Below are 12,832 nucleotides of genomic sequence, written 5' to 3'. Positions count from 1 at the left end.
AGTGTTAGAGCTAGGAAGTCTGAGATGGAGGCTGTGATAAAGTACTGTGGGGCAGGGCTAGGTTCCTGGCTCCTAGACTGCCTCTCCTCTTTGTGTCCTGTAACATCTCATTCACCAGGGCTTCTCCTCATTCCTCCCCTCCTAATACCATCGCTTTGGGGATTAGAATCTCAGACTATGAATTTGTAGGAGCACAGATTCCGAACCACAGGATCACTTCTTGGCCTTTGCGAAGCACAGAGCACTGCATATCTGTGCACTGCTGTGGCTTCTTGCTTTGATTGTCAGTCCTAGTGATATGCATTACTTTTGGGACCAATCATGGGTTTGTTACCCCATTTGATTTACTTGTCAGGAATAGAGCTAAGGTGTAAAGGCCTCTTTAATGGTTGTGTTTTAGAGTTATTTTTTCAAGAGGATTATTTATTGATTACTCTTAGACCAGTGGTTCTCAACTTGGGGGTTGTGTCCCTTTTGGAGTCACATATCAGATATTTATATTACAATTCAGAACAGTGCAAAATTAGAGTTATGAAGAAGTAGAAAAATAATTTTATGATGGGGGATCACTACAACATGAAGAACTGTATTAAAGGGGCACAGCATTAGGAAGGTGGAGAACTGCTTTATTAGGCTAATGTTAAAAAATTGTTTAAATTACTTTTCAGTCACCATTACACAGGAAAGGTATCTTTAGTTAAAGAATAACTCTCATGTTCATTAAATATGGAAAACCATGTCTAATCTTGTTTTGTGAATTAAAATAAACTCCCGGGCTGTTTAAGATATGGGAAACGATGGCCTCTAAGTTCCTTTGGCCTTTTCTTTGAAGGCTCCCCATCTCTTTAAAGGAAGGTTGTGAAGAAAACAGAGACAGAGTATCGTCTTTTCCAAGAGCATCAGTGGAACAATGCAAGTCATAGCGTCAGCACTAGACTTTGGCCCGCTGGCCCAGTTAGAAACTAGGACTCAACTGTAGTCTGTCCAAAGTCAGGGTGGTCTGGGGGTCTCTGTGTAAGGAGCTCTTTGCTAGCAGATGTCCAGCATCCCTCTAGCCTTCTGGGGTCTCTGCAGGAACTCAGTGTGTTAAAGCAATGAGTAAGATGATCCCAAATCCAAGTGTGTGGGACAAAGTTAGGTTTACACCTGCCCCAATGTTTTAAGGTAGAAAGATACACATACCATGAAATTTGCCATCTTACCCAGCCTTATGCCCAGTCATGTGATGTGAATGTACCATGGATTGCTGTCGCCACCACTGAGCCCTGATTTCCAGGGTTTCTTACCAATGGTTGCAGACTCCTTTGGCACACTTTTCTTCAGAACTTTCACATCATAACTCACTTCTGAGGCCTTGGCGTGATGTTAGCCCTTTCTGAAAGCTTCTTCCCCTTATGGTTTTTTGTTTGTTTTGGCAGGGGGAGGGGAAGGTGCTTTTTGCAAGCACAGTTTGAATTTCTGAGAATCATGGAATTTCTTGTCTTTCATGAAATTTAAATATTCTGACATTTGTAAATAGAGGATTATATCCACCTTTCTTTCTTTCTTTCTTTCTTTCTTTCTTTCTTTCTTTCTTTCTTTCTTTCTTTCTTTCTTTCTTTCTTTCTTCTTTCACATGAGAGTCACAGTGGCTCAGTAGCTAAATGTGATTGCCACAAAGCCTGACTATCTGAGTTCAGTCCCTTGGACCCAGTATAAGGAAGAAACTGACTCCTGTAAATTGTTCTCTGACCTCCACACTCAACCCATAGTACACACATGTCTTCACACACACACACACACACCTACACACACACACCACACATAAATAGCATACAATTAAAGAAGAGAAAAAATACATCGGGAATTTGCAGAACTATTTCCTCAATTAGAGCAACTTAACCATAGCTAAACAAATCATCTTGAGTTCTCATGAGCTAAGCTGTGGGTTAGAAGTAATATTTTTTTTTTTGAATTTTGTTACTTTATTTATTTATTTATTTATTTTATTAATTAATTTAATTATTAAAGATTTCTGCCTCTTCCCCGCCACCACCTCCCATTCCCTCCTCCTCCCCCAATCAAGTCTTCCTTCCTCCTCAGCCCAAAGAGCAAGCAGGTTTCTCTGCCCTGTGGGAGGTCCAAGGACCACCCACCTCCATCCAGGTCTATTAAGGTGAGCATCCAAACTACCTGGGCTCCCACAAAGCCATTACGTGCAATAGGATCAAGAACCCATTGCCATTGTTCTTCAGTTCTCAGTAGTCCTCATTGTCCATTATGTTCAGCGAGACCGGTTTTGTCCCATGCTTTTTCAGTCCCCGGCCAGCTGGCCTTGGTGAGTTCCCGATAGAACATCCCCATTGCCTCAGTGTGTGGGTGCACCCCTCGCAGTCCTGAGTTCCTTGCTCGTGCTCACTCTCCTTCTGCTCCTCCTTTGGATCGTGAGACTTCAGTCCAATGCTCCAATGTTGGTCTCTGTCTCTGTCTTCTTTCATCGCCTGATGAAGGTTAATATTCAGGGGGATGCTTATATGTTTTTCTTTGGGTTCACCTGGTTAGAAGTAATATTTCAGGAAGGACTGGCACAGCAGAGAGAATCTGTCGAGCCCTTGTTAAATGTCAGTGTAATAGGATTTACTCTTAATAGACAGCAGTGTCTGGTCAGTATGAAGTTACTTTTGCTTTGTCTTCTTTTTTATTGATGAGAAATTAATATTTGGTAATTCTGGCTTTCCCCTTTTGTTATTTCCTTTCCTCTTTTTTTTTTTGCCAGGATTTTCATAAGTAGCCCAGGCTAGCCTGGCAGTCATGGTCCTCTGCCTCAGAAATCCTGGGTGCTGAGATTACAGTGTGTGTCTTCCTGTCCCCCCTTTGGCATTTCCTTTTCTTGACAAGATCACAGATTGTGATTTAGGGAAGGTTTTGTGAAACAGTGTAGTGATGCAGTTGGTGGTAGGGAGAGGTAGGCCAGCATGGCCGCCAGAGGCCTCAAGGGCCTCCTCTCAGCAAAGCTGGATCCTTGACTGCCATAGAAAAAATTTTAGGACAAGAAGCCAACATTAATGAATTTATTAATAAGTAGAGCGTTGTAGTTACTTTTTGTTGCTGTGAAGAGATCATGACAAAAGCCACTTATGGAAGAGTTTATTAGCACTTACAGTTTCAATATGACTGTCGTGGCAGCAGGGAGGAGGCAGGAGGCATGGCACTGGAGAGATCCCTGAGAGCTCACATTGTGAGCTGAGAGATAGCAACCAAAAGGGGACTGGGAGGGGGGAGCGCTATCAGAGGTAGGAGAGACTCTATGCCTTAGCTGTGAGAGTGAGCACGGAGAGCAAGGGTGGCACCTGGCAAGGGCAGAGGGAGCGCTCTGGAAATGAGAGGGCACAGTTCAAGATGGCATAGGCTTCTCAGGAGAGCTGGACTTAATTTCTTTTCAGCTCTGTGCTGTTCTAACTTATATTGCTCAAAAGACATCATTTGCAGCGGTGCACAAAGATTAAACGTAAGCATGGAAGGAAACGTACGAGTTGGCTTTCTTACTCTTTTTGTAAGTGAACCTATAAGGTGGTTTTGTGAGATGCGCTTTTAGGGTTCAGGGTTGTTAGGGTGCTAACATGGTAAAACTCACAGTCACCGCTGGGCGATGGTGGCGCAAGCCTTTAATCCCAACACTCGGGAGGCAGAGGCAGGCGGATCTCTGTGAATTCGAGACCAGCCTGGTCTACAAGAGCTAGTTCCAGGACAGGCTCCAAAGCCACAGAGAAACCCTGTCTCGAAAAACCAAAAAAAAAAAAACCAAAAAAAAAAAAACCTCACAGTCACACACATTCTGACCCTATGTGGCTTGTTTTCTTTAACTTCTTTAAGATATCTTAGGAAGACATGTGCTGTCTTAGTGGGCAATTTTGATTTATCCATTTCCTTGCCGTGTTTTGACTCTCAGCCAGGTTCCAGGGTGAGGGCTCCTTTCCCTTCCCATGTTTCCTTTCTTCCCTCATTCTGTTTTGCTTCAATACTTCATAACTTAAGTGTCAGTAAAAGACCCACGTTGCCATTTTGATGTCAGAGGAGAGCAATGTTTGGAGGAGGAAGGAGACATTCAGTGGCATTGGTATTCCGGACCTAGTGCTGAAGGGTTACATGTGATGGTGCCAGCACCTGAGTACTGACTCCAGAGCCCTAGTCTCCATGATGCCCCAAGTGTTCATGGCTGAGGTCTGAACACGTCAGCGTCACCTGTGCACCTGAAGGCTGCCCTATCTCCCTTAGAGTATGTTATGTGGCCGGCAACAATTCCTGGGGCAGACTGTAGCAAGACCTCTTAACATTTTCCCATTCATAGCCTTCTTTTTACAGAGGAATTTTTGTAAAAACCTTAATTATATAAATATGTAAAATACTATACAAATCAAACACTAAAAGTTTCAAAACAATTCTTGGTTTGCACATAATTTTACTAATTGTTGCCAAAGATTAAAGTGAATTTGAATAGTGAGATGGCTGGGTTTGCTCATTTTCATAAAAGGAATTAAATTTTGATGGCATTTCTGATACTTTAAGATGCAGAATATCTTCACTGTTTTTATTGGAGTTTATCCATACTTCGATGCTATAATCATCAGTGCTGAGAATTCCACCTTACATAAATACGTAATACAAAATGACAAAAGGATCTTTAGGGCCATTTTAGAAATTGTTGGGAATTCTGTTCTAATCCCAGGCCAAAATTAGATGATTTAAAAAAATTTTTTAATAGACACAGGTTAGCATTTCAAACAAGGTTTTTTTTTTTTTTTTTTTTTTTTTTAAGGTTTATTTATTTATTATGTATACAGTGCTCTGCCTGCATGTATGCTGGCAGGCTAGAAGAGGGCACCAGATTTCACTGTAGATGGTTGTGAGCCACCATGTGGTTGCTGGGAATTGAACTCAGGACCACTGAGCCATCTCTCCAGCCCCTCAAGCAAGGTTTTAAAATCAAACATTCTAGCACAGTTCAACCCAAAGATATAGCAAGCTGATACTTATACACAGAGGAATGATGACAGGAAAATATTAAAGGTTTTTTTTTCATAATTCAACTATTGTTTTCCTACCTGAGCAGAAAACTGCATTTTACCTACTGCAGATGGTAGAATGCAGCGTCCTTGATTCAGCAGAGATGTCTGAAGCAGTGTTTGCTGGGACTATGTGACTGATAGTGTGCACAGTGTAAAGCCCGCATGTCGGATGTGCAGAACCAAGGTTCCAGTAAAGTCACAAGATGCAGTGTGATGGAGCACAGCCAGAAATACCCCAGATGCATCATGTGTTTTATTTTTTAATGGATTTTTGGGTTTTATGCATCCAAGAAGCCTTTCAGTCATGGGACTCTACATTGGATCATGACCTACAGTTGAAGAAGCTAAAATCTACAGGATTATGGGTACCATTTTAGGCATTGCAGGGAGACAGTAAATCAAACATGATACATTCTGAAGCCTGGGCTTAGAAGGAACTAACCAAACTCAAGCATCCTAGGGATGTTTCTGAAATGGAGATGGCGACTTTAAGGTACTTTTGTATTCTCAGGTGAATGGTACGGACTTCACCTTCCGGAGTGCAGGCATACTCCTCCTGGTTGTGGATGCCTGCAGCGTTCCCTTCCGGCTGACGGAAAAAAAGATGTTCCTTCCTGCGGATGTCAGTCAGATGGAAGAGTATTTAAAGACTAGCATCCCTCCAAGGTAGGTCAAGCTTGCCCTGCACCAGAGAAAAGCTACCTTATGATGTGACTTCTCATTACCAGGTTTCCTTCTGAGCTCTGTTCACTCCATGAGCATTTCAGGCTCTATGAGGTAGTTTTTTCTTCAGTGGCCACTGGTCTCAATGATGGACTCTCACACAGCATTGTACAGTGATTGGGATTCAGGAGGTCATCGCCCAGGTCACTTGGTATCTGGAAAAGAGTAATTGTTTAAGTGGTTGTGCATCCCAGCTCTTTTTAAGAGCAGGGTCTGGTTTTTGTTGTTCGTTCATCTCTGAAGAAAAGAGGCCCTGGAGAACGTTTCTCTTTCTGGACTGACCGGACTGTGCGTGAGGACAGGTGATGAACTCAAGATCCTGCTGTTCTGGGCAGCCGTTTATGAAAAAAAAAACCTAAGTTTCCTGTCGAGTGAGGCTGGCCTGACTTTCTAGCCCTTCCCATTGATCTGATGACGTATGTTCTCGTAGCCTGCAGAACTGCTCCCAATAAGTCCCATAAAGTCTTTAGAATATTTTGGAGTAACATTTACGTGTTGTTTGTGTGTGAAGGGTGTGTGTGTGTGTGTGTGTGTGTGTGTGTGTATGGAGGAGGTCATTTCTCCGTAGTCTTCCCTCAGTATCCAGAGAAGTTTGGTTTGAGTTCCCCCTGCAGATACCCGAATTTGCAGATGCCTCTGTTCCCTATTTCAGATGGTGTAATATTTGCATATAACCTTAACAGTTGTTACTTTAAATTCTCTATCCGAATAATGGCAAGATCCATGGAAATGCCATGTAAATACTTGTTACATTGTATTGTTTAGGGAACAGTGCTAAGGGAAGGCATGTTTTGTATCCAGTACACATGCAGATGTTCCCCCCAGTCTTTCACTGTTTCCTTTGTATGTGACAGGAATGTGGGTCCATGCATGCCAGGGTGTACATGAAGCCAACAGAGAGTATCTTACAGTTCTTCTCTTTTTACCATGTGGGTTCTGGGAATTGAACTTGGGTTATCAGGCTTGCATGACAAGTACCTTCTTCACCCACCACCATCTGGTTGGTGCTTTTTCCCAAATAAATTGGGTGAATGACTTGTTGAATTTATGTATGCGGAGTCTGTGACTAAAGGGGGTCAGCAATAGGGCTATCTTAGACTTTTTAGGGTGAACTATTTTGCCAGCTGTCTGCTGGTTATATTACTGTGTTTAGTTTGCAGAAGTGTATGCATTGGACCCTAAGATTGCTAGGAGTGTATACTGCATTTTAATACAGGGTCGAGAAGTTACAGGGCAGGGGTCAGAAGCAGTGGTAATCTCAGCGTCCTGGAAGCAGAGACAGGAAGATCACTATAAGGTTGATACGAACCTGGTCTGCTTAGCAAAAGTGAGACAGCTTCAGAATGAAGTTCTAGTGCAACTGACAGTGTCTCTTTTGAGAGCTTATGGGTAGACTGCATGTATGCATACACCCATGTGCTCATGCATGTGTCAGACATGTATGCCTGAGTGCATCTGGTAAAGATCTCTCCAGACTGGCCTGGTAATTTCATCCTGTTGAAGTTCAGAACTGCAAGACTTCTGTGGCCAGTCCTCTCCAGTAACTCTGAATCCCATTACCACTGCTTTAGGAAGACTACAACCAAGTGCACTATGTAAGCACTTGTCAAAGCCCGAATGAAGACAGTGTCTGCATTGCTAAAGGAGTTGCAGCCAGAGTTAAAGGAGGGATTCTTTTTCTGGATGGAAATTAATATTACAAGATATCCCTAACTAAATTAGATTATGCAAGTAGCACACTTTCTATATGTGGGAACTAACAGTTTACTTTCCTGTAGTACTTGGCAGCTGGTATTGCAATCTACTTTGAAGAGCTCTTTTTAAAGAAATTATACCAATACAAATAGCGTGTTGGTTAGATACTAAAATAAACCATAGAGCCATAGCAACTATACCAGGAAGAAAAGCAGGAACCCACAAACTGCTCTGAGCACTGGGTTGATGTACTGTACATTTTCACTATTGTGTGTCTATGTTTGGGCCTGGCGCCTGCAGAGACCAGAAGAGGGCATCAGGTACATTAGAACTGCAGTCACAGGTGGCTGTGAGCTTTCATGTAGGTATCATGTAGGGAATCAAACCCCAGTCCTCTGGCGGGACAGCAACTACTCTCAACTGCCGAGCCACCTCATCAGCCCTAAAGACGGCAACTAAAACAAACAAATTTTTTAAAAAAAAATTTTTTTAAACCATAGAGAATGACTTACATATGTTTTTATTTGTAGCACTGTTATTGTAGCATACTGGAGAGTGAGTCTAGGGCCTCTCTATCCTAGACCGACAAACACTCACCAATGATCTGCACTCCAACCCTTACATTTACATTTTAAGTTTGTGTTTACCCATTCATAATAAAGCGGTAACGGCACATACAATAATAAAGTACTCTAGAGAATAGACCAGTCCTTGAAAGGCTTGGTTCCAGTGTGCACTTGCACCTACGTGACTCTTGGTTACCATTCCTCTGGGTTTCCCTGTGTTGCTGCCCCTCCTAAGAACATGAGAGGTACCCTTTGAGCAGGGACCTGAGACTTGTGTCACTGGGGATGAAAAGCATCTGGCCTGTTTTCCTTTCTAAATTTGCTTTTGTCACTTGCTTTCAGTCCAGAAAGATTCTCAGGAAATCCGTGCTGAATGATCGGCATTGGTTCTGATGTTCTAACTTTGACCCACAGGTCAATCGTTCTGTTGAGCACAAGAGGAGAAATCAAGCCGATGAATATCTCTGATTCATTAGTACTTCTGGGATTGGTCAAACCAGCGCATCTTCATAGCAAAGGTTTGTATTTGCAGTATCCTACGACGTCCGTAGGATGCGGCAGTGAAAATATTCTTATGGTGCTGCTTGTCTGCTAGACTGATTTCATGAGCTCTCCTTGAGTGTCGTTGAAATAATTTCTTCATAAAGGACCGTGTCAGAGGAACTGTGTTGGGATATGGCCTGTCATTTGGGTTGCAAGAATTCCTTGCTGACATAAGGAAGTTGAGGTGTTTGCGTATGTGTGTGTGTGTGTATTTAATACACGTGTGTGTGTGTGTCTTTGTGTTGCTCAACTCTGACCCACCTCCCTCATTATCTTGCTGGAATTGGTAGCTATATACTTCAACTTTTCTCTCTTTCTTTCTAGGCGGTATTGTGTTTTTGGGTTTCAGCGGAAACTTTAAACCCTCATGGACTAAGCTGTTCACGAGTCCTGCTGAGCAGGGCCTGGGAGTGCTCGAGCAGTACGTCCCTTTGCAGATGGAGGACTATGAGTGTCCCAGGGCCGGCAGTGTCCACAGAAGAGACCTCGAACTGTTACAGCGGGCTTCGAAAGTGCTTTAGAAACTTACTGTTATTTAAGTGCTGGGAAAGAAAAAAATGTGAACTAACTTATTTAATTTATGACATTTTAAGGTGACACTGTTAACCCAACAGAACCATTTTCCTGTTTGAGAAAAAAAAGTGTGTTAGAGAGAAAGAAAGAACTCAAAGCAACCGCTCGAGTGCCAGCTTGCGCGCCTTGGCATTGCGCAGATGGTAAAGAGCCTTTGTCTTCCTGAGGCTGCTGAGTTTGGAGAGCGGTTCTCTCACCCCTCGCACCGATAAGCCGGTCAGCAGCGTTTCCCTTTTCGTATAGTGGGGTGCCGGGAGGGCGTCCCAGCGGCTGCTGTAGCACCTTGATACTTGAAGTCTAATGCTCATTGTGCAGTCGACTCCAGTGGCTGGCCTTCAGTGATGCCGGGGGCTCATTTCTGGACAGCCGGTGAGGGCTTTAAGTGGCCACTCAGGCCCAGCACATGCCCCTCCTGCCTGGACCCGTACTCTTTAACTCATTTGTCTGTTAATTGCTTTGGAGGGTTCACCTTTGAACTCTTTGAAAGGTGAACCATATTGGGACAAAAGGGCTTTTGAAATCTTTTTGATCTGTGACCATTGAGACAAAACAAACAATAACAACAAGAAAAACAAAATGATTACTTGCACCCAGGTCTGAAGTTGGTGGACCTTTTCACAGCTTTAATCCTTAGCCTGTCTTGACTGTATATCTGTATTTAAAACGAAGAGCTGAACTGACTTGTCTTTAAAAGAAGCAAGCCACTTCCAATGTAAACCCCTGTCATTTTAACGTGTCAAAGGGAGCTGGGTATGGTGACACATGCCTTTATTCCCAGCTTTCCAGAGGCAAACGGATCTCTGGAGTTGGAGTCCAGTCTGGTCTACATAGTGAATTCCAGGATAGCCAGGGCTATGTAGAGAAACCTCTCTAAAACAACCCTCTTCCCCCCAAAAATTAACTTGCGAAAAGAAATCTGTCCTTGGTTTTGATCTTGTACCTGTGTTTTGGTTTGTGGATATATTTTTTTAAAGTTTCCCTGCTCATCATTCTACCAGGAAATCCCAGAGAACTCACTGCTTCTCCATAGATATTGTTTCCAAGTGAGGAAGAAGACAGCTTTTTAGGTCAGAATCATGGAGACAACATGAACCTCTTCACATCCTTAAAAGCGGGAGTCTCTCCTCGTGAATGTAGTTGTCAAACACAAGAAGAAAGGATGCCGTGATGTCCAGTGCCCCTCCTACTGGGCTTTTCTCCAGCCAGTGGGGCACATGTGGCAAAGGAGGCTGGCCTAGCAGACAAGGAAGATGTGTCGGAATGCTGCGGTGCAGCGGGGAGCTGCGTGGGTGCATAGCTAGGCATGTCAGGGTTGCCACTAGCAATGCATACAGACAAGCTCATCTTCCCATGTGAAGGGCCGAGGCTGATGCCTGTACTGTGTGTCTCTGTGACTTGTGTTCCTTGACAGAACATGCTACCTCAAAGTGCTGTGACAAACCATGCCGACTGTAGTGCTCACAGGAAGGGCACGTGTCTTAATCAAAGTCTGGTTATTTGTTTGTTTGGGTTTTTTCAGATGTGGGTTTTTGTTTGTTTTTTCTTTCTTTTTTGTACAGCGAGATCTTACCTATTAGATATATTACCGGGTAATGGTTCCTGAAGGTGACTGAATTGTGTGTGGGAATGTGTGTGTGTTATATTATGACTTAAATATATTTGATGTGTGCTTTTTTTTTAGAGTTCAGGTTTTTAAAAAAATATTTAGAAAGGGTTGCAAGTTTCAAGACACTCAGTTTTTCTGATTTATGTACTAATAATTAGGGCCTAAGTTAAATAAACAAAATACATGTGCATGTATTTTGTGTGTGTGTATTTGTGAATCTCTGTAGTTGTTGAGATCTCAGATTTGAAGAAGGTATTGGCAGAAATAAAGGATGACCACCCACACAGGTTTGCAAGACTGCATTAAAAGGTCAGTGAACAAGTTTTTCCATAAGAGGAGCTCAGCCTTGGCTGTGTGTTGGAGTCACCTGGAGAGCCTTAAAAAGTTCACAGGTCTGGGCCCCACTGTCTTCCTCCCAGATTGGAGTTAATGAGTTCATTGATTTTAGCTGAGGCACATGAGGTGTTTTTGTTTTGTTTTTTCTAAGCTCCCTGCAACCACATTGGAAACACAACCCAGATTCCATCTGTAAAACCATTGTGATTAAAAAACAATTACACGGGTCTGGAGAGATGGCTCAGTAGTTAAGAGCACTGGCTGCTCTTTCAGAGGACCTGGGTTCAATTCCCAGCACCTGCATGGCAGCTTACAACTGTCTGTTACCTCTGCTTCCGGGGGATTTGACATCTTCACACCAATGCGCATAAAATAAAGCTAAATAAATATTTAAAAATTGCATGTATCTGTATGTTATTTTGAGATATCTGTGTCACTCACAGGATTCTCAATCCTAAGTATTTTATTATTATTACTTTTTGAAAGACCTTTTCTCCTCCAGACAGGCTTTCTCTGTGTAATGGCCCTGGCTGTCCTGAACTCGCTTTGTAGGCCAGGCTGGCCTCAAACTCACAGAGATCCACCTGCTTCTGCCTCCCAAGTGCTGGCACTGAAGACATGCATTACCACACCCAGCTTAAAAGTTGTTTTTTTTTTTTAATTATTGATTCTTTGGGACTTTCACATCATGTATCCCAATTCTGCTCACCTCCCGGTTCCCTCATATCCTCCCCTCACACCTGAAGCTCCCCCAAAGAAAGCAAAGCAAGGTAAGCAAGCAAACAAAAATAAGAACAATCCCCCTAAACAAAACAGTAATGAGAACAACATAAACCTCTTTGCTTCTCCTTTCCTGCCTCTCCATCACCTCTTCATTCAACCTGGTGGCACTGGGGGCCTCGGTGTGTCATATAGTATACCCCTTGGTCCCATCACCTTACTAGCAGTGTTCATTGCATTGAATCCCTGGTCGGGTTCCTGGTGCCATCATCCCGGGATCCTTACCAGAACTCTTCTGGGATGCCCTGTTGTTGCCTTGAGTCTTGGAGATCCTTTGAGTATTGTTCCATAGAGTCCCTTCCCAAGCTCCAGCAAGTCCTCGATGGGGTAGATGCTAGAGTGGGACAACCCACCACCCAGGTGTGGGCCTGGGTGGTAGCTGGGCTGGTCAGTCTGAGCCACTGGACCCACCTGCCTCAGGCACGGGGTCAGAGTCAGCTGGATTCATCCTCACTGTGCGTGGTGAGGGGTGGGGCCATCTCTCCAGAGTGCAGGGGCCAACTCTCTTGCTGTAGTGTTCAGTGAAATATAGGGCCAGCAAAAGGCGGGGCTGGCTCAGCATGGCCCTCTGTTTTCATATTGTATGGTTCCTAAGGCCTTCTGTGGTGACATGGGGCACAGACATCAACACAGACCCCAGCTGCATGTGGACCACGGACTCAGACATGGCCCTCAGTAGCAGTTTGGGCTGGAAGACATCCTGGCCCTGGGCAATGGCCACTCAGGTAAGGTTGTTTCTGGTGACTGCAAGGCTGCCGAATACCACCAAGGCCTCAGGTCATAGCCTCAATCCTGGGCTTCTGTGTGACCTTTGGTGGCAATATGGACTAAGGCTTCAGCAGACCCCAGCCACAGTAGGGCCAGATATGGTTTTCAGGAGCAGCTGGGTCTAGATATCATAACTGCCCAGGTAGCAGTGCAGGCCACTCAGGCCGCCATGGGCCCCAGCAGCAGTATGGCCCTCA

At 43.9% G+C, this 12,832-nt stretch overlaps 1 protein-coding gene across 2 annotated transcripts in view; it reads left to right on the top strand.

The window, feature by feature from the left end:
- Positions 1 to 10,945, top strand: part of Cemip2 (cell migration inducing hyaluronidase 2) — an 82,884-nt gene extending 71,939 nt beyond the window's left edge. For both annotated transcript variants that reach the window (XM_057778601.1, XM_057778602.1), the window contains exons 22-24: positions 5,557 to 5,711; positions 8,444 to 8,547; positions 8,897 to 10,945. In XM_057778601.1, the coding sequence (XP_057634584.1) occupies positions 5,557 to 5,711; positions 8,444 to 8,547; positions 8,897 to 9,093 (456 nt within the window). In that variant the 3' untranslated portion in view covers positions 9,094 to 10,945. The remainder of the gene's footprint in view (positions 1 to 5,556; positions 5,712 to 8,443; positions 8,548 to 8,896) is intronic.
- Positions 10,946 to 12,832: the final 1,887 nt, after the last annotated feature.

This window comes from Chionomys nivalis, chromosome 8 (assembly GCF_950005125.1).
Source record: "Chionomys nivalis chromosome 8, mChiNiv1.1, whole genome shotgun sequence".
Taxonomy (NCBI): Eukaryota; Metazoa; Chordata; class Mammalia; order Rodentia; family Cricetidae; genus Chionomys; species Chionomys nivalis.
The sequence above is the reverse complement of the archived record's forward strand: the minus strand, read 5'-3'. Positions and strand labels throughout refer to the sequence as shown.